At 39.8% G+C, this 27,496-nt stretch overlaps 1 protein-coding gene across 2 annotated transcripts in view; it reads left to right on the top strand.

Annotated features, from left to right (window-relative positions):
• MIPOL1 (mirror-image polydactyly 1) overlaps positions 1–27,496 on the top strand; it is a 300,629-nt gene that overhangs the window by 111,796 nt on the left and 161,337 nt on the right. For both annotated transcript variants that reach the window (XM_063439494.1, XM_063439495.1), the window contains 3 exons: positions 8,454–8,583; positions 15,154–15,187; positions 17,695–17,865. In XM_063439494.1, coding sequence (XP_063295564.1) covers positions 8,454–8,583; positions 15,154–15,187; positions 17,695–17,865 — 335 coding nt within the window. The remainder of the gene's footprint in view (positions 1–8,453; positions 8,584–15,153; positions 15,188–17,694; positions 17,866–27,496) is intronic.

Here is a 27,496-nt window from a genome sequence, read left to right as displayed (position 1 = left end):
GCCTAATCCAGCTTCAAATCCAACCTAACCTTATCCAGCACGAAGACCTGCATCAATTGATGCGTTTCTTTATCTCCCAGAGACTACCCCAATGGATACGCCATCCTCGGGCCTACTACACGTCGCCACTCTCGGACTTGGGGGATTTCCTGTAAGGTACTGCTGCAAGAGGTAGCCTACATTCACCTCTGCAACGACTCCCCAATTAGCTTGCATACCAACAATGGGTAGACGCTCTCAAAGACCCCGTGCTGCAGTCGAGAGCAGAGACATCGGAGCAATACTCCAGAGGCATACCCCACATAAGCCAGCGTCCGCTGAAGCTCTGCAAGTAGAGGGACCTGATCCGATCCTGGGGAAGCGGTGGCAGGAGACTCCACGGACTATCCCACAGGAACCCTCAGATGACTCAGCCCCAACCACCAAGCACCAAGCAGGACCTAAAAGGTGCAAGCGGTCACAGAACGGGTGAGGGCCACAGAGGATGAAATGGTGGAAGTGCAGACCCACCTGTCCAAATTGGATGTATCTGTGCAGCAAATCTAAACTATCCAGCAAACTTTCACACAAAAGCTTGCAGTGATGGAAGATCGTCAGCGACGTACCCACATCAATATACAGAGAATCCCAGCTATTATCGTGGCAGAAGAACTATATCCGTCGACTCCTAGCCACCATCTTGCCTCACGCAGTGGCGAAAAGAATTACCATAGACTGAGTCTACCGTCTTTCCAGTACAGCACTGCTCTGCTCAACCCTACATCGGTTCGCGATGTAATCCTCAGATGTCTTAATATTCAAGACAAAATTCAGATCATGTCAGCTCTGAGGGGCAAAACACCCCTGGCTTTTGAGAGCGCCACTCTCACCTTTTACCAGGATCTCACGAAGACCACACTCCTGTGCAAAGCTTTCAGCTCTCTCACTTCTCAAATACACAATGCAAATATGGCCTATAAGTGGAGAGCAAACTGCTCTTTGATATTAATCCACGCTGGAACTTCTCACACTTTAACATCGATGAAAGAGGCATCAACGTTCCTAAGCAATCTAGGACTATCCACCCCGAAACCCTGCTCCGACTGGGAGCTCACCAGCGGAACTTTGGGATCCATCCACTGTCGTCCCCTATATCCCGAGGGAATTAAGATCGCAGCCGGAGGCCCCATAACTGCCAGAGCTAAGTCACTCTGCTGCACAAGCATCAGAACTCTCGTCTGCATCGACATGTGGACTGACTAACGGTTTATATTACAAAGGCTCAACTGGCTATAGTTATTAGTATTGTTTTTTAAACTTTTTTGTTTTTGTTCTTGTATTACTTTATATTATGCAACGCTTATTGTTTAAGACCTGCCACCACTACTACAAGGCATACATACACTTGATATAAGCAGCTACTCGTACCCCAATTGGTGCTAATTGGAGTCCTCCCTCATTACTCCCCGCCGCCATCCCCTTGGTTAGGGCCCGCACCCTGGATGTCTAGGACCTTGACCCAACACCCACATCGAGTACTTTAAATTCTATGGTGTGTACCTTTTTTTTTTTTTTTTTGGCTACAAGCCCAGTATCAAAATGTAAAGGTAACCTATGCATCCTCTCCTTAAGCGTGCTCAAACCACGATTTTTTTTTTAACCATATGTGCTGTCCACTGTCTCATCACACTGCTCATTCGCATTAACACTCGAGACGCATATACTCACCGACACACCAGAGAAATCCGTTAATGAATTTGACTTACTTAGGACACTTCACATGGCACACTCCGCCCCTTCCTGACCATTGTTTTAACATGTTTTTTGTTATCTAAAAAAATGGTGCACTATCTTTGACCCCTATGCTACACTTGCATCTGATTCTATGTATCATGACTTTGTCTCATGTTATCAACCTAAAATGCTAAGCACAAAAAAAATAGCTGCTATACACAAACTTAATGCGTTTGGCATTTATTAGCTAAGCACAGATTTCATGACAATGCAGAAGAGAATTGCAAATATTAGGCCACAATAGCGGAGCAATATTTGGCTACAGTCTCTATTTTAAGTTGAATTTTGCAGTTCATTGTTTGGTGAATGAAACATTCAGTCTTTCTTTTATTTTGTCGACTGTCTGCGTTTATTGTAACCAAAGCGTTTTCTGTCTGACAATTCAGCATTTAGTTTACGAGTAACTCCCCTTTTCTGTTCTTCTAAAATAAAAGGTTTCATTATGGAAAAAAGGATGTGGTTGGATTGTACTCTCAACGTTTTTTGGATCATGATACATTTTCATAGGTGTGCTTTATCAGGATTATTTACTGAAGTCAAAATTCAATTTTCAAATTTCTAAGGCCAAAGTAGCTGATTTTTTTTTTTTCAGTTCGGCTTTTACCGCCTTACATTTGAAATTCACTTGGATAATCCTGTGTGTGAACAGTTATATTAGGATTACACTAATAGTAAGAAATGAGAAACACAGATATACCATAAGATGTATATGGATATATAATACCATGTAGAAAGAAATGCTAAAATCGTAACGGATCGTGGCTGAAGGTAGACTTACCCCCCATACGGAAGGTGATCTCTAACTTGAAAGAGGTATACTTAATGGACAACCTGACGGACAGGGTGAGAGGTTCCATGACCAGTTTTGAAAAAAATATGGGAACCATGGACGAGTAGTGAACTCTTCCAGGACATAAACTAGTCGAGACTAGACCGAGAGACATCGGACACCCACACGCTACACGGGAATGCCCCCCCCTCCCCCCCCTCCCCCCTCTCTCCTCTTCTGTATCTCTACTCCCCCCTATTCATTTTGGACTATACCTCCTTTCAATTATTCTCTATCTAAACTCTGATTTCGGAACGGGTGGCAAACCCCTATTCCAATCACACCACCAACAAAACTAATCCTGGCCGGACCAGGACTGCCACAGTAGGGATCGGAGATAACCCCCGACCGAAATCGACATCACCGACATAACAATAGCCACATCAGGCAAAGACAGTTAGTCACTTGAAATACTCTGCTGGTATGATCTATATGTTATCTGAAAAATTCAAAAAGTGAAATATCCTTGTTATAGCACAGGCATGATACTGTTGATAGACAATGGCATACGCGTAACACACCAGGAATACTGTCAATAGTCACGCTTGATACTTATTGTGCGACAAAACCTGTAAACTATCATTATGACAAGAATTTCACACAAAAATAAAGTTTAAAAAAAAATAAAAAAATCGTAACGGAGTCCACAACTATCTTAGTAGGAATATTACAGGCTTACACATGTGGTTTCATATCAATGCATAGCTTTGTGGACTACTTCTCCCATTGTAGTCAGCCAGCTGTTAAAGGAACATGTCTTCCTAACAGTATAGTACTGGAGTGGCTGTTTAGGTGTCAGGCCACCCTCAGATTGCAGTCATGAGGTTTTAAACTTGCCGTGGCTGGCCCTGCCTCCATGGCTGAGATCATCAATCTTGATGATCTCCGTCAATCCAATGCTCTGCCATAAGAAGTTATATTGGGAGGCTATTGCGCAAGCGAAGCAAAACACCACGCTGTATCGATTGGCATCTCCTCGTACAGATACATTGTATCAATGCATCTCTATAGGGAGCATTCAGCATCTCCATGCAGAGTGTGGAGACGTTGCACACAATGCAGCACTGAGAAAGGAAACATTTTTAGTGGCCGTCTGAGTGACTTTCCATTAAGGTATTACTAGGCAGTAATGTAAACACTGCCTTTTTCTGAAAAGGCAGTGTTTACATTAAAATAAATCCTGCAGGACAGGCTACATGTACCATAACAACGACATTAAGCTGTAGTTGTTCTGGTGACTATAGTGTCCCCTTTTAAGATCGGTAGTCCACAAACTCAAGTCCCAAGATGCTCCATCCATATATGACATCTTTTTCCTGTTTCCTTCCACTCTACACCACTTTAAAACATTTTCTTTCTACTTACATTATACAACAATTAGGTTCCTAAACAAATTTTAGTATTTGCCAAAAAAAAAAAAAAAGTGTTCAGCAGAGTGTCTCATTTGACTAAGAATTACCGGATATTTGATAAGCTTGTTTAAAAATGGATGTATCCAAATATACTGGTAAACATCCCCTCTTCCATATCGGCTCTGGAAGGATTTTCCGAGCAGGCTTACACAGCGGGTGATAATATTTGTGAATGTAATGTAACTGCTCTGAACCTTCACTGAGCAAATATTGAAATTTATTACAAGTCAACGAAAGGAGACCAAATCTCAGATGCTGCTGCTCTATTTGTGTTGTTATTTTAATTATCTTGATTGTGTTTTGTTGTGTTTGTGTTTTATCAACTCCTTTTATCAGTATTTTGCATTGCATTTATGTTTTGAAAAAAAGCATCTTCCTGTATGATGTGCCTTCAGGCCACAGGAGTAAAACTGTAAACCTTTGTAGCATTGCGTAATTTTTTATTATTGGTATTTTTAAAAGCGCAAATGTGTTCTCCAGTTCTTTACAATTTTAGTGTGTATTTCGATCGAAAAAACTAATAAAAGTGTTAAGAAACAAGAGGTTTGTACGTCTGTATGTTTATAATATTTGTAAATGTACTTTTGAATCTCTTTATCAAAGTGTCATTTACTTTTGAATCTCTTTATCAAAGTGTCATTTATTCTTTATTGTGTACATCTACTGTTATTTAATTACCATCTTGTGATTCTTTTGACGTGGCACCTTTCAAATCTCTTATTTAGGTTTTATTTAAAGTGTACCATTAATGCAAAAATGACCTGGTTCCTTATAAGTAATTATCTAATGATTGTACTAGCCAAATCTTTTGCAGATACAGAGATCTACGGTAAATCTAAATTTCTTTTGTGATATGAATTCGATTTACATCTGTTGGATCAAGGTGAAAAACATACAAAAATCGTGCATTGTATTGGATAGGAACATATCAGTATTTATTATTGCAGTTGGCCACTTTTTATTGTGTGACAATTTGGGAGTGAGCCATTTTAAAGATTTTAGAAATAAGCATGAGATAGATATATTTAATCTTCCGTTTAGCTTGCACAATTAACAAATTACATATTGATACTTGAATGTTTTTTTACGTAAATGAGAATTAAAAAGTAGATTTGAAATTTATTTTTCTTTTCAAAGTTAAGGCAAGAGTGGCTGAGCTGAAAGTGTAGCTAACCACCAAATGTTGTACAGTTCAGCGATTTTTAACCTCAAATTATCATTACCTTTAAATACTCCTGTTGAAACTGAAACACTTTGTTTTGTATAAATCTAAAAAAAAAATTCTATAGAATGGATTAAACCAATGCTTTTAAATCTGCTAACTTAAGTAGTACTGGTCAAATATGTATACATTTTATAACGGTATATAATGTTGAGACTTAAAAAAACAAATAATGCGGTTTTGGAATGGCAAAGTATTTGCTGCAGTCATGTATGAATGTGTGCATATTTTTTTTTTTTAAAGGGTCTCTATACATTCTATGACTGAGCTGGTTGTATGTAATGTGTGTGCTGGCTGTGTGTGATGTGTGTCATGGCTGTATGTGGTTGTGCTCTGTGTAGCCCCCTACAGCTTGGCTTTCTTCAAGGGCTATGATTCCTGGTGGTCAATGGTGGGAAGGGGTCATACTCCCTGGTGGTTTAGGGGGAGCCATGATTCCCTGATGATTCAAGTGGGAATGTGAGACTTGCAGCACAAGCGGATGCAGACCTTAATAATTGCTCTTTCGCACTTCGGCACTCAGCGAGTCAGAGTGTATGCTGGGAACATCTGGCAACTGTGCAGTGACTCACTAGAGTGTACCAGTTCACAATTGAGCCATTTAGGGCAGGTGCCACAGCAGGGGGGCACATAAATCTCAATCCTGGGTCTCTGCCCTGGGACTCAAATTTTTTAAATGTCTTCTGCCCATGGCTTGCTGCCCTGTTCCATAGGTTCCAATATGGTGGCGGAGACTGACAGGCCCTCCGTTATGGTAGTAGGGCACAACCTCCCCCTCTCTGCACCCAAGTCCCCGGTGGTCCTGGCTAAACTGTGTTTGACTACCGAGCCCAAGTCCAGTGTACAGCTCCCCCTGCCTTGACAACCACACCTAGACAGGATACACAGCTATTGTGGGACCCTGCAGCATCACCAGTGAGGGGGTAAAGTGAGGGGTATCTGATATATTTAAACCATCCCTCTAGTCTTGTCACTTAATCCCACTAAAGTTTTGACAGAGAAAGGGAGGCACGGTGAGACAGGGCTATGGAGACCAAGTAGAACTAGAGCCTTTAATCCTCTGTCACATTGTCCACCTACACCTCGATTACTCTGTCCTCCTTGCCCTGTGTCACTCTGTATCCCTAATACCAGGCCCCCCTAACCCTATGTCACTCTGTCCCTCAAATCCCCTGTCACTCTAGCCCTTTCACTCTGCATCCCTAGTCTTGTATCACTTTGCCCCATAATCCCCTGTTACTCTCTCCGCGAGCTGAACAGGCCAGTGCACAGGCACTGTTATAGAGTCATTACTAAGCACCAGACTAGAAGGAGAAGCCTGTACTAGTCATAGGTGCAGGCCATGCTCTCCATCACTAGGCCATGAGGGATTCATTATTAATGCTGTCTGGAACACCGGGGAAGTTAGCCCCCTATGTGCAAGAAAAGGAAGCAGAAGTAGTTTTTTTTATGTTTTTATTATCTGACCTAAACATCGACTACACACAGCCAACATACACATCACACACAACCACCACACATCAATTCACATTATTGCGAGATATATTACAGTAGAATTCTGGGATAGTGTTGTACAAAATGCCTTTTACTTTTATAGCTGTGGAGCTCTGTAATAATCGGCTATGCACATTGCTGAGCGTTTTATTGTCGGGGAGCTTTGTTAAGCACATTGCACATTACTGTGAGTTGTTTGTATTTTTGTATTGTGTTGTTGTTTTTCTTTGGAGCTCTGTGATAAACTCATACACACCACAACATACTGTGACTTTTAATGCGGAGTACTCAAGTGAGGAAAACCCAGTCCAAAGCACTACAGCTCAGAGTGGAGGCTTTAAGTTCAAGTGGCGCCCAGGCACATGTGATGCCTGCCATACCCTAGATACGCTCCTGCAGTCATGTTTTTTGGGGAATAAATTGGATAAATCCACATGTGATGCCACTTGTATATGTAGTGCTATATCTCTTATATGGACATAGCCCATTCAACATAGCAGTGCTTGTGTGAGCAACTTTCTATAACTAGTTTGGGAAAATCTTGTCCGTAGAATTTTTAGCTTTCACGATAATGTTAAATAATTATTCCAACATTGTTTACATTCTTGATGGAAAATGTGTTTAGAGTATGCCATGAAAGCTATTGCAGTTGTGTGCATCCCATCTCTTACAATATCAGTTCAACTATTTTACCTTTACATTACCTTAACCCCTTAAGGACACATGACGTGTCTGACACGTCATGATTCCCTTTTATTCCAGAAGTTTGGTCCTTAAGGGGTTAAAGAACCACTAAAGGCACGCAGGATCATTTCATCTTAATGAACTTTCAACCCTGCAATCTAAAACCATGCTGTTTAGTAGATATGGCAATGTTATGATTGCAGAGTTAAACACACCTGTAGTGGGTGTCTTTCTGACAGCCACTAGAGGCGCTTTCCTTGTGAGAAATGAATCAGATTCTGTTCTCAATGAAATGCTGCTACCAAAGAACATTTGATTGGCGCAGAGTAATAATTTGCTGCGCATGCGCACTAGCCTTCCAAAGTTTCTCTATGGAGGAGCATTGGATTGGATGAGATCATCATTCTTGATGATCTTAGCCAGGGAGGTGAGACCAGTATGCCAAGGAAGTAAAGGTGCTCCCTTACCTTTTAATTCCTCCTGGACACACACACACACACACACACCAAAATATGAAAGGTAAAATGATTGCATTGGGAATACATTTAGTGTTGCTTTAATGTCAGTTTTAAAATGTGAATGGTACAATGTAAATGTACCTACCTATCAAACAAACATTGCTTCAATAATTAATTACCTATCGTAATTACAATGTAATGGAAATATCTTGTATTGGGTTCTACCTATACCAATTTAGTTTCCTTAAAACCACGCGATCTGTGTTATCAAGTTGATTAGCTCCAGATAAAGTGAGCTTGAGATTGCGGTAAAACAGTGACAAAATACAGGGTTGCTTATGAAATGGAGCAAGTTACTTATCTGACAGTATACAGGTTTACTTATAAAAAAGGAGAAAGTTCCTTATCTGATGGTTTTAAATGCCATTTTATTGTTCTGCCTAGCCATACGAACAGATGGTGTTTCAGTTCATTTAAAGCTTCACTTGTATAAATGCCAATAAACTCAACCAGAGCGGATATTACTATGAACCTAATTTTTGTTTTATTAAAATAACCCCTCTTCTTTTTTTTTTTTTCAGCATTAGTAGAAGAAGTCTACCATGCGCAGCGTGAACGGGATGAAGCGGTCATGGCTCGGCTTAGATTGGCCAATGAAGAGAGGGATGAGGCTCTGCTAAGAGTTCAGCATCTTCAGATGTTTTTAAAAGAGTGAGTCTAATTTCCTTTTTACCCATTACAAATCCACAAATCCACATCGTGTGTCCAGTGCAGCTACTCCCAGATAGTAGGACACACAATTAACATCTTGTATACACAAACTAAAGAAATATACAGAAATAGGCTATGAATGACGCGTAGATACATGTATCAACAAAATAACACGACTACGACAAAAGAAAGATTGTTTCTTGTCCTAAGTGCCCATTAAATAAACAAGCATCTGTCCAAACACAGATGTAAAGGCTCTATTAGTCCCTGAGAAAACAATTCGTCTTATTCAGGATTTCTCACAATTTTAATTTATACTAGGCTGGCAATAAACGTGAAATAAAGTCAATATCTTATTGGCAATCTGAAATATGTAAAAGTGCAAGTTTTAAATAACATTTTTGTTTGACTGACGTTTTTGTTAATTACATTGAAATGTATGAGATCACAGCTAGTGAAGATATTTGCCTTTCTGTATGCTGTGTGTGGTGCTAGTATGTTACCAATTTCTACCATTAGAATTTACAAAAAAGTAATTAAATGAAAGTTCTACACTCTACTTTCTGTTAAGGTGGTGACTGTATTGGTGGTGATGTATGGTTCCAGTGTGTACAGTATATGATTATCATAGCTATACATGAAATGTATGTACATGACACTCCTTTTATTTTTTTATATTAGGTCTTAAAAACACAAAAGCAGAAATATAGTTTGAAAAATACACATTAGAATATGTACTGACACAGTCTTTTAAACAGTCAGTTAATGCCAGTGATAGATTGACAGAAGAAAACACAAATATATTTTCGCCAATATTGTCTGAGCTGTCAATTGTATTTATGTCCAACTGCTATAATTACTGTTCTTTATTATATTATTTATGTTTTCTTTAATCTGTGTACAGTAACAGTAGTTTACTTTTTCCTTCCAGGATAGGGAGGTTACAATTTAACATTATAAATATTTACCACTTTTCTTTCTTGCAAAGTAAATCCTGAAGATGCCCTCAGATTACCCGGGATTTGCCGGTCTTTACACACAAATGTAGGCAAATTAAAGTGTGTTAATTTAGATGGTGTGTTGTTAGCTGTGCATATGCTGATTCCCACAGCACCGCCATATTGTATCAATTAGTTATGGTCGCTTCATAGACTTGTGTAGAATGAACACCAGTTTCTTTCATTTCACCCTGCTGGGGTTAAAGATGAAACCAACCCAGTTGGGGTCTTCCAGCATGACAGGGGAGCTCCACCTAGTGGTTTTTATAAGGGAATACATGCAGGGGTTACGATGTGTTAAACGAACAAAGAATGCATACGTCATAATAGCGATGGTTTTGCCAACAAAATCAATCTGAAAATGGTGTTTGGGAGCTATTTAAGAACTTTTCTAATCTTTCTATAACTGTAGTTGGTGTTTTTATAAGGCTCTTTTATTAATTTTAGGAAATTCAATCCATCCATGTCCTTTAATTAGCCAACAGAGAAATCAAGAGTAGCATCTAAAACAATGCACTTGAGTCGCACAACATGTAACCAACCTTTATCAGATTGCTACATGAAAAGTTATGTACTCTATGCTCCAAGTAAATATGAAGCGTGAGTATGGGGGTTGTCCAACTTCTTTGTCGCTGCTCCTGCAAACCTATGACGTGAATATTACTGCCTGGCAGTGTGTTTTACATTTTCACGGTCATCTCATGGATTGAATGGGAATGTGTCACGGTGCAGGTGGTTTGTATCTACGCGGTCGCGTCCGATCAGTGCGACCACGCCGATACTTCACATAAAAGTAAGTCCCTGACTGGCGCGACCGTCCTGCTCATGTGCGGAAAAAGGAAAGCTTAACTTACCTGGATAGCAGCGGAGTTCCGCCCGATCCTCCCAGGATACGGCCTGTGCGGCGTATGTAGTCATGCTTTTTGGCTTATATAATGCCCCAGACGTATTTCAGGATCTTATAAACGAAGTACTTAGAGAATTCATTTATTCGTTTGTATTGGTGTATCTCGACGAAGTACTCATATATTTTTCTGATCTCTCCACTCACCGCGGGCCATGGAAAAAAAGTTTTACAAACACTACTAAAAAATGGGTTATACTGTAAACTTGAAAAGTGCCTATTTGATCAGACAGATATTCAGTTCCTAGTTATGTGATTTCTGCTTCTGGTTTCCAAATAGGTCCATGAAAACTTGAGGCAGTTCTGCACAGGCCCCTACCCAATGGACTGAAAGCTATTCAGCATTTTATAAGCTTTGCCAATTATTATCGTATGTTCTCTACTGTTATAGCCCCCATTACTAACCTAACTCGTAAGGGTGTAAACGGTCATATATGGTCACAGGAAGCTAAAGAAGCATTTGATAATCTCAAGACCTTGTTTGCTTCTACTCCCATACTAGTGCATCGTGATACCAGCACACCTTTTATACTAGAGGTAGATGCATCAGAAACTGGGGTAGGTGCTGTTCTATCTCAGAGGGAAAGACGGGACACCCCTTTACACCCTTGTGGGTTTTTCTCCAGAAAGCTCTCACCAGCAGAAATAAACTATGATATAAGCAACAGAGAACTGTTCTAGAGAACTATCTTGGCCTTAAAAGAATGGCGACATCTTTTGGAGGGTTTTAAAGATCCACTTTTGATCATCACTGATTAGAAGAATCTGGCTTAGATAGATGAAGCCAAGATATTGTCTTCCAGACGAGCCAGATGGTCTCTGTTCTTGTCACGTTTCAATTTCAGGATTACCGGTACATACAGACCAGGCACAAGAAACGTGTTATTTTAACCATTCTCTTTTACGTTAAGCCATTCTAAGGTCCAGTATACGTTGTTTGTGTTAATATAGTTTTGCGTGTTGGGTCACACAGTAATCGGGACAAAATATAATGGAAAAATGCAAGCATAACACTAGTGCATACCAAGATCTTAAAAATATGGAATTTTTATTTACGTACACTGGATTGTCTTCAAACCAAGAAACAACATAGAAATTACAATATTTTTAATACAATATTTTACCAGGATGGATACATGGAGATTTCTTTCATTTTCAAGGATGTCCTGGGTCCTGCTTTCTTGTTAAGGGGAGTTTGTTTTCATTATCATTCATGGAACGTCTGTACACTCCATGTTGCTTTACAAAAAGCACTCTTGCTTTTTGAAAGGTTTCCTAAATGACACACTCCAATAACTAAAGCAAAATAACTATTTACTAGATATACTCCAAATTAAAATGTGCATGTATTTAAATATGCATTCTTTCATTGGGGATATATATGACAAACACTTGCAATTGCTGCCTCTGCAAGCCCTCCCCTTCTAATCCAGCCCAGACTTCTTGTTCCTGTCCAGTTACAGCCTTCCCAATGCAAGTCTTTTGCAAGGCAGTCGATCTGAGCAATTTCCTGTATCTTAAGTTTAAGTTCAGCAAGTAACAGGACTAGCTGCAACAAGGTTAATTTATAAAAGTGCCAAATTCTGTGGAAAGCTGCACCTTTTGTCAAATAAACAGATGACACACTCTTCACATGAAGTGCTTCAGGGGTCTGGACAGTCTCTTTGACATCAGTTTAGACACATTAGATCAGACAATATGACAGTGGCAGTCATGAATTGTCACGGGGCAGGGATCCAAAACTATAAATCTTGTATTTAAACAACTTGTATGGCACAAATTAAGGAGCATCTTAAAGTCATAAGTCCTGGATAAAGCTGGCATTCTACTGCAAAATTCTGGAAATTTCTGTTCGAGTGCAATGATCTAGAAATTTTATATTTTAACAGCATCTGCTTCAGAAATTCTTAAATTCTTGTAGGTAGTTTTGCAGAAAGTCCATGTCCCACTACAATTAAAGTCTCATCTCCGCTTTGTTCTATTGCCATCAGGAATCTAATGGATGAGGATCCTCTCATCGGGACATTTGTTCAAGTGATTACTCATTTTGGACCTAGATAGAGAGAACTAGTGTCTTAATTCGTGTCAACAGTGCCCCTTTAATAATTTTACATTAAAGGACAGGGTTTTAGTTGCTATCACATAAGCTAAATGACTAGGACAATTGATGCTCTCTTTGCTATATCACCTTACACACTATTCTACAAAGATAAAATGGAACCAAGATCAGAACTGAAAATTACAAATAGTTCCAGGAATTTACTCTTCTGTCGGGAAAAAGTTAATTGTCTAGACTTAGAAGATCACTGCTTCTCATCTTCAAAGAACAGAAGATTTAAGGAAGAGGCATCATCTTTTAAAATATTTTCCAGTGATCTTCTGAATTCTTCAAGCATGTTCTGGTCTTGTACTCATGCTAGAGGTGTTTGTGTCCCTGGGTTTATGTTATAAAGGGAGGAAGGAATGGTGTGACAGTAAATGGAAATTCGTTGCTACAGATGTTTTTTGTCTACTCGTTCACTTCAGCTACAATTAGTATTCATTTTGCTTTTTGTGGCGCATATGAAATTGTCCATTATCTTAGTAAATTCCCTCTTGAGCTTCTCTTTGCTGCTCCTTTTATGAATTTTGACCTGTAGCCTCTTCATTAATTTATTAAAAGTTATTGAAAGGGTGGGGAAGAGGGGACTACGCCAGCGGCTATTTAGGAGAGATTTGTTATCCATTCGACAATTTTACAGAAACACTTTCATAAGTATATATTGCTGCTTTGTGTTGCTTCTCTTTATCTGTTATCCACCACAATGGAAGAACAAAGGAAAAGGGAAGTCTAGGAACTAAGCATAGTAAAAGAGAAAGGGGGTCAAAAAAGGGATGTATGAGTGTCCTGTTGGCTAGGTATTATCAGCCTGTAATTTATTTAGGGGACAAAATCTTAGATACTTCTTCCTTTTGTGTTATGGAGTTGGGTGCTGAAAAGGTGCCTTTGAACAAGTTTGATATAATTCTTAGAGTTCTGGAAGCATTAGGAACATTGGTGTAAGATCAGGTTAGAAGCTAAGGCAATGCCTAAAAGTATATTGATGTATCTGAAGGCTTTACTACTGATTGATTGTATTAAACTGCACTGTTAGCACATATGATCATAGGAGCCCTGCATACCATATCCTCGGGTTCAAAATCCCAAAGAAGCAAATGGATGAGATACAAGTACAATCTCATAAAGATCCTGTACACTTTTCCTTTAGAGGGTTCACATTGTAAACCTGATGATGTTTTGTACCGTGGTTTCTATCTCCTGTGGAGTTATCTGGTAGCCCAGGTCTCTTCATCTAATGAGTATGAAAAGGGCAGGTTTTAAGGGATTATGGATTAAGGAGATAGCCAATTTTTTTTTTCTTGGTTGTGCGAAAAATATCTTTCAAATGGAGAACTTTGGGCAGTGGAATGTATATTTATTATCCATTAAAAGAAAAAAGATAATCGTGATGATTAAGAGACCCTTTTCTTTAGTGAAAATTTGGGAATGTAACAGGACCAGTTACAGGCTGAAGGGAATAAATGGAAGTAACACAGAACCATCACATTTGTAGCTTTGCAGAGATAGCAGTTATTTCTTCTAGATATATATTCTCATTGCATTGCAGGGCATTAATGAAACAGGTGATGGATAAAAATGCTGTAGAAATGCCATATTCTAAGAAATAAATGTTGCGGATGTGTGTGTGTATATATATATATATATATATATATTGTATTAATTGAGTTTCAAGTAATAGAAGTCTTTACTTAACTGTTTTCATTTTTAAATTAAAGGCTTAAATACCTATAGAGTCTGTCGGACTTCAGAGAAAGTAGTTGGTAATAATTGTGTATCCATTATTCATTAAGTTACAGTAACTACATGTCTCTTATTGATTAATGTCTATTAAGTTACAGTAACTACATGTCTCTTATTGATTAATGTCTATCACAGACCCTGAAAACCTAGAGGGGCTAATTGTTAAAGAAATCCTAAGCATATAATTGAGTTTGGCCCTCTTGTATAAATGAAGCATCTAACATTGAAAACATGTCTGGTATTTGTGTTGATTACCCGACTGTCATGTTCCCATTCTGGATGTAAACATCCTAATGTTTATTTGACTCTTCATTGTGACACTAATAGATGAACTCTTCTTCTTCCAAACATGGAATATTATGCTAGTCAGAGTATATTGGGTTTATGGGTATAGGTTCAGTACTTACCGATACTTCCTTCCTGTGAAAATAAGACAAAAAAACCCTAATTAAAAGAGAAACGATCAATAAAAACATGTGGAGAGCCTGCTTTACTCTGCCGTCTCGGCACATATGAACAACTGATCCCTGTAGCCATATATTGCGGTAAACATTAATAAGTTAACAGGCTGCAGCCGAGGAAAGATGAGCTCGGCATTATTGAAAGATACAGCAGAACAGCTGGCTGTATAATGCGTTGAGAGTGCAGGGCGTCCCCTGAAGACACTCTGAGCGAAATTACTTCAGCTCCCAAAGATTTGGAAAGAGATTTCATTTTGCTTTTGAATTGAGGAGCAAGTCATTGGCCACTTAGCACTTCTCATTGCTTCCTCGTGTCTTATCCACTGACTGCTCTCATGCTTTGCTTCTTTTCTCTCCCTTGAATAGGTTGGAGGATATTAACCCTGAAGAAGGTGACACGGTAAGCTGCCATCGAGGGAGCTTTTACTTTCAACTGTCTTTATGTTTTATGATTAAACTTGGTTTGAATGAGCCAGAAGCATGGAAACTACTTTCAAACACTTGGTGGTGTAACTTTGCATCGCTTATGAGTTCACTCTACGTTAACAAGAATTATTCAACTTACAATAAAAGGAACATGTAAATTCAGGGACTGAATTGTGCTGATCTCTTTCCTGGTACAGAAATGTTCTGTTTAGAATTCTCTCTGTCTCATGCTTGTTACGTATGTGTCTACTACTATAGTCGTCATAAAACCAACTGAAAAACCTCATTGCATAGGTTAGGTAATTCACATATGAAGAAAAATGCTATAGACCTCACTCATCGAATTCCATTTAGGTTGGCCCACTTTATATAGTGTAGACCGGTATTCTGTTGATAAATGTAATTGGCCTTGAAATTATCATTGATTTCTCCATGCTCATCTTTATAAGATAACTACAACTACTTAAGTTCAAGACCCCAAACAATCAGCAACCGCTCCAGGCTAATGAAAATCGCTTGGTAGTATCTGTAAATTACACCGAACTCATGGATTATTGGATAATAAAAAAAAAAAGGGGGAAAAAAGTTTCCATATTTAATTATTTGCAGCCAGACTACATATTTTTTTGTCATTGTAACATATGGTAAAAGTTGACCTGGAAACTGGTTAAGTTGTCTGGATGCCATTCATTGCAGTAATAATGTCAGGGTCGTACATTTGCCGTAGAAGGTTGAAAGCCATTTTTGTAGTACATGCTGTTATGAACAACACTAATCTCAGAGAAGCACCTTTCAGTAGTGAAAGGGTAAAATATCACTATTTGTCCGCACTAGACAGAAAGTAATGATAAATGCCTATACCTATAAATGCTGCCACCACCAATGCAAATTGTAAAGTGGGCACCTAGAGGTAACCCACCATATCAGATTTAAAAACACCATCAAAACACTATTTAGCAGAACTACCTATGAAATCACAGTACTATTCTGTAAACCTCTTCGGTAACATGATTCTTATACCAGGCAAGGCAGAACTTAATAAGGGAATATTTATTATGAACAAATATAGTTACAGTGCATACAAATACAAAATATGTTGCAAACAAATTTACATATACCAACAAACCGATAAAAAGGAGAACATTTATAGAAAACACTAATACTTGCTGTACGTGCAAAGTCGTACAGTAACTAGAGAGCTTTTGGTAAGAAAATTAAAATCTACTTCAAATTTGGCTCTCAAAATGAATTACTAAGTTCTGTAGGTTTTTTATATACACTTTTCTGCTCACTCATCCCAGGATGGAGGCTGGCCCATTGAGCAGGGGCCAGAAGTTGGAGTGCAGGAATTCCAGGTTAATGAGAAGCAATTAATGTATTTCAAAACCTGGCTGATATTGTTCAATGGCAATATATTTATGTGCAGGTGTTTCTGATCTTTGTTACCAGGTGCGATCGTTTTGGTAAATTCCAGACAAATAACTTGAGACATATTTTATACATTGTGCCCCAAAAACAAAATAGGATCTAAAATCACTTCCAAAGTTTAGATGAATGACTGATATGATACATGAAAGTAATGACTGTATACATTGTAAGTCTGCCATTTATACATTGTAAGATGCCATTTGTCAAGCTCTCACTGATAGCCTATCTGATCAGGTCCAGTAATAAATATAACTGAACATCAGAGACCAGTGACTAAATTCCGCTACACTACTGGTTTACTATCAGGAAATAAAACATGCCCTAATTTTCCAGATACCAAGTAACCCATTGCTTCCCAGACAGAGTTCACTTTATAGGTCTTGGTTAAAGGCTGCCAAATAAACTCTTACCATTGTGCAATTAATCATACTACCTCTTTTGGGTAAGCATTTAATGCCTCCACTACACACATCACAATGATTGACAATATTTTTTATAAGAAACATTAAATCATACCACATTAGCAGTATTTTTTTTTACAAGGAACAGTGAATCCTGCCCACTGGGTATGGCATATGTAGTCATATTACACAACATCTTAAAGAATATATTCCTAATCAATAGATACGAAAAATAAACAAAGTTATATTTCCAAAGGAAGTCATTTTTTTCAGGATGTACAACTTCGGCAAATATTCATCAATCATATTGCTTGCTTGACTTTTTATAGGTCTTTATTGGCATAGCAAGGGTTCCTGGGAATTTTAGTTCATTTGACATCCGTAATCCAATGCAGAAAGCTAACATCTAAACTGCAATGTCCTGAAAGGCATGACATGTACTGCAGTATTTCTAGAGAGAGGGTGGACTAATAGAGCAAGATTACTTAGCAAGAGTCATAAAAAATACTCTCTGCATAACTAACTGTCACCAAACCTATACTATCTATATGTCTGAGGTTCTCCTTTACATTGTGTGCCCCTATAAGTAGTACAGTCTGTATATGTATTGTCTTGCAGTATGTAGATAGTCATACACCTTATTTTCCAACAGACAATTCAGGAATTGGTGGGCAGATTGGTGGAGGCAGAAGGTGGCATTGACATCCAGCAGAATGGGGAGCTCATTCTTGAACGCATCCGTCAGAGTCGTGAGAGAAGAGAACTTATCACTGCTGAAGAAATGGGAGTTGTCATCCAAGAGAGGGATTCAGCACGAGCACAGGTGAGATGTGCAATAGGCTTACCTGTCTCCTCCTTCATGTTTTCAATAGATGCATTGTCCTTGTTACTAGCCCAGGTCAAAACGTATCTTAGAACCCTTCAAATGTTCTAGAGCAGGGGTAGGCAACCTACGGCACTAGTGCCATGTACGGCACTCGAGGTGTCTTTGCATGGCACTCAAGGCTGCTAGAGCCAAACAGGCTCTGTCCTATCTTGCAGCTCCTGTCCTTGACCTGTACCTGGCCAGCCTGGTCCCCACTGGAACCCAGGGAAGCCACCGACACTGCTAGATATACACAGAAATGCAGAGTAACCCTCCCCCTCATAAAAATAATACAAACAGCCCACACACAAACACAACACACAATTTGCACAAACCCAACACCACTGACAATCCACATACATGCACACATCCCCACATGCAGCCTCTCACATGCAATTTCCCAAACTGCCCCACACACTACCAAACACACAATGTGACATATCCATCCACACACAATAACACAAGCAGCCCTCATACACAGCCCACATTCATATGTATCATACACGATACTATAAACTACTAATGAACACATACAATATAATAGCTCATATACGCACAAATACAATGATACAAAGCAATTACAGTAAAAATAACACAAGCAGAATACGGCAGCATACACACCTCAATTAAAAAAATTAGGATCGGCACGCTACGGGACATCATAATCCTATATCGGCACAGTGCTGATAAAAGGTTGCCTACCCCTGTTCTAGAGCATGTAATAGAATACACCATTTAAAAAAAAAGACTTCTTTATTTACCTTCAGTCGGATTTTTAATTGTCTGACCCAGTGGCTCATTGTTTTCCAACCATCCATTCACTTGTCAGAAATGCTGCAATCAGAACGTGCACATGAATGAAAGCGTCATCTGACACTCAGTAAATATAGATGTCAATAAAATTTGTATTTCTTATGCTTAAGTATAACTTCCACTTCCACAGTGCGCAAAGGGACCAAACCACGACAGTTAAACTCCTGGAATTTGAGGATGGCACCAGTGGCCTGCGAGCTTAAGGAGTATCACTACATCCAGAACTAGTAATGCCCCTTTAACTCCCAGTGCAGCCGGATACACAAAGTCCATCATGCTTCATCTTTTGCTGTAGTTAACCAAAAATATAGGTCTGAAGGGAAATGCATTTTGTGCTTGTGTGTGTAGCATGTAAAAGTGAATGAGAATAGAGTAATATATTTGTACACACAGCTTCAATGTTACACAGGGCTTCACTGCAGCACTAGGACCTCGTACATTTTGGGGGACATTGAAAACTACATTACATTTGTGTATGAGATAGAGGGGCACATCAGTGATGGGTAGTATGCTATTTCAGGGCACACGAGATGGGAACCATGTAGGATGGAGGAAGACACCAGAAGGGAGAGATGTGAGGAAACAAAGGTTGAGAAGTGTGGGAGAAAGAAGAAAACACAAGTGGCCTGTGTGTGTCTTTGTTTGCCTGTGTGTGTCTGGTCGGTGCCTTTCTCTGTGTATGTCTATCTCTGTGTGCTTTTGCAAGTGCATTAAGAGACATGATACAGTTTATAGTTGGGGAGGAGCAAAAGGTGTGGTTTGGGGAGGGTGTCAGACTAAAGAGGGTTTTAACCTACTGCTGGAAGCATAGCAGACTTGGATAGGGTTATTTACTAAAGTGACAATTGCTGGGAATTCAAAGCGAATTTCCAATTTAAAGCCAAAATATCAAAACCGAAAACAGAATTGTCTTGGATAAGTTTTCTCTTCCTGCTACTTGCTACTTAGTCCTTCAAGTTTCTAACAGATAAAAACAACCCCCTGTAATTTCTCCAACTTTCTCCTCAAACCATCTGCTATTTATGTGGTCTACTACTGACAATAGAATACCTGTGCAGCAGATGTGATGCCAATTCTACTGTTATCAGATAATATCAGTGATAATCATTTGGCCTTTGATGAATTCACCAAATTGTCTTAATGGCATAACTTGCATCAGAAGGGTGGATGATTTGTTTGATTTTTAGCTCAGAATTTCACATTGCATTTAACCGAACAACCTTTAGTAAATGAGTGATTTAGTTTACATATTATATTGCACCATATGCTTTGTGTTAGATGTTGACTTTCTGACTTTGTGGTTTAATTTCAGTCATGCATATTAATGCAGGATATTTAAAGGTGATATTTAATATAACCCACTCTTATTGGAATTAGAAAAATCATTCGTCCATGTATAAAGTAAGAAAAGACAAAAAGCATTATCTCCAAGACAACAATTCCAGCTGCTTAAACATTCTATCGATGTCCTCACCATATCATTGCAATATTGCACATGACCTTCCAGCTTCTACATTGACCAAATTACTCCCACCACCGTTCGCTATTGTTGCCTATGGAACGCTTAAATGCATTAGTACAAAAAGAAACTCTACTTGATGTCTATCAAAACTGCACCATTATAAAAAAAATATCTTGAAATACATAGCACTCAGAATGCCTTCAAAATGCATATTGGGTTGTTTGCTCCAATTACAGTGCCAGGGTTATTCATTGAAGTGAATTGTCAAGAATTCAAAGTGAATTTCAAACTTTATTTTAAATGTTCTTGTGATAGGAGTCACCATCACCAAGAGCTTAAGATAGACAATTCAATGAGATAGCTGGGTGATTTCTATGTTTAAGTCACCCTGTGTCCATTGTGGGTGCAGGGTGTGTGTGTAATGTCGTTGTTTGGGGTTAAATGTTAATGTGCTCTCCTGTCTTGCTAATGCTTGCAATCAACTTGGTGGATTTGGCTGTGGATCCTGTACAGTGCCAACAATTATGCACTACCTGAGTAGCAAGGCTTGCTAATTTTACATATTCGGGTAGATTTGCGTATAGCTAATTCTGCAGGCAGGAGAAATATTTTCTGTTAATTATTGTCTTTCCCACCCCTTTATAAATATGTCATTATGTTATTATAAGTTCCTGTATGTTGTCTACTGTGATTTGACTGTTTGTATTTTTAATGAGTTGTCAAAGTAATCTATATGTAATGAACATATGGGCTAGTCCTATATGTAAAGGCAATAAATATAATCACTGTATGCAGAGCTCCAGAGGAATAGGCAGAGGAGATGATACCTGCCTGGAAGCTAAAGCTGCAGAGGTGTAGACAGAAGGGACGATCCCTGTCTGGAAGGAGGGCTGCAGACTGGTCAGCAGGAAGAGCTCTGGAGAGACCCCAGTCAAGCTTAGACGAGCGGCTAGAAAATGGACAGGGTAGAGGTACTCGGTCAGAGTACAGGAGCTCCGTCACATTTGGTAGCAGCGGTGGGATGGCTTCCTAGCGACTGGGGAAACGTCCCTGGGACACCTGCACATGTTCTGGAGAGGGACAGCGCTAGCACTCGTGCAGCGTCCTTGTTGGGAAAGGAATTCCAGAGGAGAATGTCAGAGGGATTGGCTTTCTTCAGAGGTAATTCATAAGCAGAGGTACCCATAGACTTGGAGCAGGCAAGCATGGCATCCTCTGACTCAGAGTTTTTGTTCGAGGTGCGGCAGCGACTGGCCTGGTATGGCTCTAATGTTTCGATGGAGACCTTCCAGGTGACCGTCGAAAAACAAGCCAAGAGAGACCACGAGTTTCTGATGGCTGAGAGGAGAGGAGGTCTCCAGTGAAAAGAGGTTTGCAGTGGCCCTTTAGAAGAGGTCGTGCAACTGATCTGGGATGATGTACCCACAGATTTAATTGACTTTATATCAGAGGATGTTAGCCTCCCTCCCCAGCGGCAGATAGAAACCCAATGTGCGGATGTACAGGCACCCAGCCTCCCTCCCCAGTGGCAGATCTCAACCAAGGGAGCGGAGGTAGTTGCAGTTGGCCTCTCTCTCCAGCGGCAAAGTGCAACCCAGTGTGCAGAAGTAGAGGTAACTGACCTCCCTCTCCAGCATTAGAGAGCAACCCCAGCGGAAGAGCTTGCAGCAGGGCAGAGTGTTACTAGACTCTGTCTACAACAATCGGTGACACAGGACTGTCAAGTATCGGCCACTGAAATTGCAGCTGTCACTCTAGCAGAAGAGCTGGCATCAGGGCAGAGCACCACTGGTCTCTGCCCACAAGCCCCTTAGATTTTTAGCACAGGAGGTCTCCACACACGTATTAGAGGAATGCTGGGCAGCCGGCCCCTCACCTCTGGGGCATGTGGACCCAGCGGCAGCTAGAGTTACTGGGAGTGGAAACATCTGCTCTCCCTCCCCATCGGCAGCCGGAGCAAATGGGAGCTGAGACAGTTGGTCTCCCTCCCCAGCAACAGTTCGAGTTATCGGGAGCGGAGACCATCGGTCTCTCTCCCCAGTGGCAGAAAGAGCTTCAGGAAGGGGAGGTCAACATCCTCACTCCCCAGCAGCTGAGTATGTACCAAGGAGATGAGCTGACTGGGCTTTCTCCCCAGCAGCAGAATGAGAAGCTCCCCACAACCCAAGCCCGAGGCGCTGGCATCGGGACAGAGTGTGGCCTCTGTTCCCAACTACAAAAGGAGAAGGATATTTGTCCCATATTGGTAAAGGGGAATACAGTTTTCGCCAATCTCACGCTCTGTATTCTTTCCAGCGGTTGATAGGACTTAAGGAAGAAATTGTAGATTACACTTTTCCCCTGCGGCAATTACATGCTACGAGAGATGACGAGATTGGCTGGGTAAAGGGCTCTTTTAAAACTGTATTCTCTCCTGAACATTGCTTTGGCCTTGGAGTCAACCAAATGACTAACTTGGGAGCAAACCCGTTCAGAGTCTCCTCCCAGGTTAGTGTCCATTGGAAGGGGGAGATTTGCGACGGTAGTCACCATCACCAAGGGCTTAGGAAGAGCTCCGGAGAGACCCCAGTCAAGCTTCGACGTCTGGGACTGAAGCGTTCCAGGGTCCCTGCAAGCGGCTAGGAAGTGGACTGTGCAGAGGTACTCGGTCGGAGTATAGGAGCTCCGTCACAGTTCTTATTTCGACTATTTTTGCCTAGAATATGGAATTCACTTAGAATTTTTTACATCTTACTTTAGTGAACACTATGGGATTACATTTACTAGTAACACTTGTAAATTAAAGGAACACTCAAACCACCATGACCAATACAGCTTGCTGAAGAGTTTGACTCCTTACCTGGGTGCCACTCATTTCCTCTACTACTAATGCCAGAAAGCAGAATATTCCTAAGCAGACACATCCATTAATTCTCCTGACACCCTTAGCCAGTGAGCGCTGCAGGGCATTTTCATTCTTAGGAAGTTTTTGATTTCCGACGTAAGTAGTGGAAGTGGGAAGCTGTACGCAGGTAAGAAGTTAAACTATTAAAAAAATTGGTTTGGCGTTATAGAATGGGTGGGGCGCCAGTGTACTCCTGGTAGAATAACCACTACAGATTGTAGTGGTAATGGTGCTTGGAGTGTTCTTTAAAGAAGTAGCAGAGGGGGTTGCAATTATGGCTACCCAGGACCTGCTTGTCCCACTCTAGGGTGTAAGATTTGACTGCTCTCTGACTGGTTCAGCATATCGAGTATAACATTTTTATTTCATTTTTTTAAATGGAAATACTTTATTAAACATACTAATGAATTTACATTCTCAGTTGATTGGCATGGGAGCTTTTAGCAAATATCTAAAGTTACACCAATTAATAAATCTGTCCTTAATACAACAATGCTCTTTGATTATAGCGTAGGTGGTATGATCCCCACCTAGGATTCCTTAGAGTCCAGGAAATAAAATGCCAGGTAGAAATAAAATCAGAAGAATGTGTATAAAAAAGATAATTGGCACAAACAAAGTGACCAAAAAATCTTTAATATTAAAATACACAATAAAAATAAAGTAATCCACAACGCGTTTCGCCTATCAGGGCTTCTTCAGAATGGAATGAAACTCTTTATTTGTCACCTTATTTGTGCCAATCATCTTTTTTATACACATTCTTCTAATTCCAAGGAATCCTAGGTGAGGATCATACCACCCACGCTATCATCAAAGAGAGTTAAACATGTAACCCAGCCCCAAAATAACATTAGTTACCAAGAACTCTCATTTACACCTACCAATGTTCCTCTTTTCTAATTACCCTACTTGTTTAGTCTCTATTTCCACACAGATCATCAGCATATTTGCATGTACAGGCAACACGTTATCGGTCTATATAGTGCTAAAATATTGGTTATTTTCTTACTTTTTCCTGTTCATATACCCTTTAGGACCTGTACTTATGGCTGAATAAATATTGCAGAATGGTTGGATCAGCTTTTTAATGGAAGCACTGTTTAGTGTGCCTTCCCCACTCTGTTTGTTTCTAGCCCTAAAATATAGTTTGCCTGTTTGTTTTGTTTTATACATATCCCTAAATAATATTGTGATTTGGCAATTCTTGTTGGAACCTCTTTAGCAGTCTACATCTGCAGAAACGTGTAACTTTTTTTTTTCTGAAAAACCATTCTATCAAATATTATAAAGTTACCATGATCCTGGTTTTATAGAGCAGTGAAATGTTATTAAATAAATTCGAAGTATGTCCTTTTATTGAGCATTTTTCCATAAGAATGTCTGGGAAAAATACATTTAATTTAAGTCGCTTTCAGTTCTCAGTTTGGCAAGTTTGCTTAGAGCGATGCTATGGTACAGATCTGTGTATTATAACCACCACTTGAATAAATGTTACCACTATTTAGAAATGATTGTTCCTGTGTGCCCTTTTACTTTTTTCCGTATTATTTTTATTATATCTTTATTAACACATTAACTACCAGGGTGGTTATTACAAGTCCATGGTAGCCCCAGATTAAAACCGCTTTCTAAATCCTCTGAATGCCTCCTTTTCCAGCTTTTAGATTGATATTCCTGCTGCAGCCTTCACAGTGCCCCGTTGCTCTCGCATGCTGCAAAATAGGGTCACAGATGCTCTTACAGGTACAAAGCAACCTTAGAAATTGTAGTCAAAGGTTGCCAGCGAGCAGCTAACTGATTTCCCTTTCTAACGCAATATAAACATTCACTTGTCTTCCTGTAGGCACTGCCAAATTTCAAAATTCCAGTAGCAAGGCAACTTAAATAAGGTTGGATGTCGTCAAAAAAGAGACAGAATTAATGACTCAGTCTATAACAAGTCGTTAGAGGGTGTATTTCCACATAGGAGAGCAAAAAATAATCTTTTGTAAATAATCAAATTGCCTTCCCTAAACAAATCCTCCTTGCCAATAATATTCAGTCTTACCGCCTTCATGTATTTGTGCCTGTGTATTTCGCTTCTCAATATTAAAATATTTGTACTGAAGTGTTTACATTAACATTACCCCACCTGAATGCTAAGAACCAAATTTTATTAAAAAAAATAGATAAAAATAAAGGAAACAAAAACCCCCAAAAAACAGGTGTGCGTTTCATGGAAGAGCAATAACTTAACGAACAAGTGGTGATGTCGGTAAAAGAAGCTGTCAGTGCCAATAAGAACCGCGTTGCAGCCTAGCTCATGATGGTAGTTTGTTTATGTGGCTTTGCTAAAGCTTAACTTAGTAGCCATGTTTACTAAATGTATATGTTGCATGGCATTCACATTGTTAAAGGGACACTCCAGTGCCAGGAAAACAATTAGTTTTCCTGGCACTGCAGGTCCCCTCTCCCTCCCACCCCCCATCCCATGTTGATGAAGGGGTTAAAACTCCTTCAGTGACTTACCTGTATCCAGCGCCGATGTCCCTCGGTGCTGGTTCAGGGGCTGCCCACGCTCCTCCCCCGCCGACGTCATCTGGCGGAGGAGACCTATTGCGCATGTACGGCCGGCGGCGGGGAGACCTAATGCATTAGACCTCCCCATAGGAAAGCATTGATGCTTTCAATGCTTTCCTATGGGGATTTCAGTGACGCTGGATATCCTCACATAGCGTGAGGACGTCCAGCGATGTTATAGCACAGAAAATCTGTGCTATGGATTAGGAAGTGCCCTCTAGTGGCAGTCTAGTAGACAGCCACTAGAGGAGGAGTTAACCCTGCAAGGTAAATATTGCAGTTTATGAAAACTGCAATAATTACACTCACAGGGTTAAGGGTAGTGGGAGTTGGCGCCCAGACCACTCCAATGGGCAGAAGTGGTCTGGGTGCCTGGAGTGTCTCTTTAAATAGTTTTCGATTCTGTTCTGTCTCATAGAGCAGCCGCAGTACAGTACGTTGTCTGCGGGAATCAATGGTAAACAACATAATTTCCTTCATTCAGTGATCACACCGGACAATGTTCCACCATTTCCCATTCCTGCGATAGTAATTCTACAGATAGGCTTGAAGTGTGAAGTGCTCAGCCGAGATCTGTCATAGTAAAAGGCTATACAAATATGCAAAACGAAACCATGTCCGTGTATCAACAAATACAGAGGTATAAACTCAAATATTTGATGCTCCTTCTCGGCACATATTTTCAGTCGAATAAAAAAACAAATTACTACAGGACGGATAAATATTGACATTTGTCCCTCGAAAGAAAAAAAAAAAAACCTCAATCCAGATCTCCTTCTGCCAAAGTGTGTGTTTGTAATTATTACTTTGATGTTACTGGATTGTGAGAAAATCTCACAGGGAAGACCAATATTGGCAAACTGGCTGAAGGATTTTCACCTTATAGTTCAGTGATGTAGTTTCCTTTTAGAGTTTTACAGGTATAACAATCTACAAGTGATAATCATGGTCTCTGGGATTTAACTAACAAAGTAGACATTTTACTGTCTATATGCCAGACTTTATTATAGACACTATAGGTTCATTAGAAAGTTTTTGTTTTGTTGGTTTGCTTTCCTCGTTCTAGAGAAACGTTTTCCCCTTTGAACTATACTCTCATGGGAGAATATTTTTGTGAAATTGTCATTAAAGCATTGCCTGTATGGTTTGACGGTCCGTTAACCCCCTTTAACCCCTTAAGGACACATGACATGTGTGACATTTCATGATTCCCTTTTATTCCAGAAGTTTGGTCCTTAAGGGGTTAAAACCAATGGCATTCCATGCCACCATAACAATCTGATTCTTAGAGTGAATTTGTCATTCACAAATATAGTGATGACTGTGAACTCCAGGTATCTATTTTTTGACCAGTACGTGCAACATTCCCAGCAGGCGTATGGATTATAAGATAAACAAGTCTCAAAGTTATGTCTTCATACTTTAACGTGGAGGACTCAAGATGGCAATTGTGGGAGGCTGTAAGCAATATTTATTTTATTTTTTTTAGTTTGAATGTGAATTCCGTGATCATTAAAAAAACAACCAACGCTGGAAGCTTTATTTGTAAACCTTGCCCCTGGCAATGACATGGAGGTAAGGTCAAGATAGAAAGAAAAAAAAAAACCTGAATGATAAGCTGTGTATTCATATATATATATGGAAATTTTAAGCCGTATATAAACACACTATTATTAAAAAAAAAATCTTGAAATTGTATCGATACACCCTTAGGCATGCTTACGGACTCTCCTGACACTATTGCACATATCGTGGTACAATAGTACTCAGCGTTTTATAATCACTCTCCGGGGCACTTATCAAGCACACCCAATAAGACACCTCAGATGAATTGTTTTTTTTAGAACCATTGTCTCTTCCCATAAAGA

Source organism: Pelobates fuscus, chromosome 13, assembly GCF_036172605.1.
Source record: "Pelobates fuscus isolate aPelFus1 chromosome 13, aPelFus1.pri, whole genome shotgun sequence".
Lineage (NCBI taxonomy): Eukaryota > Metazoa > Chordata > Amphibia > Anura > Pelobatidae > Pelobates > Pelobates fuscus.
This window is presented reverse-complemented; position numbering and strand designations above follow the sequence as displayed.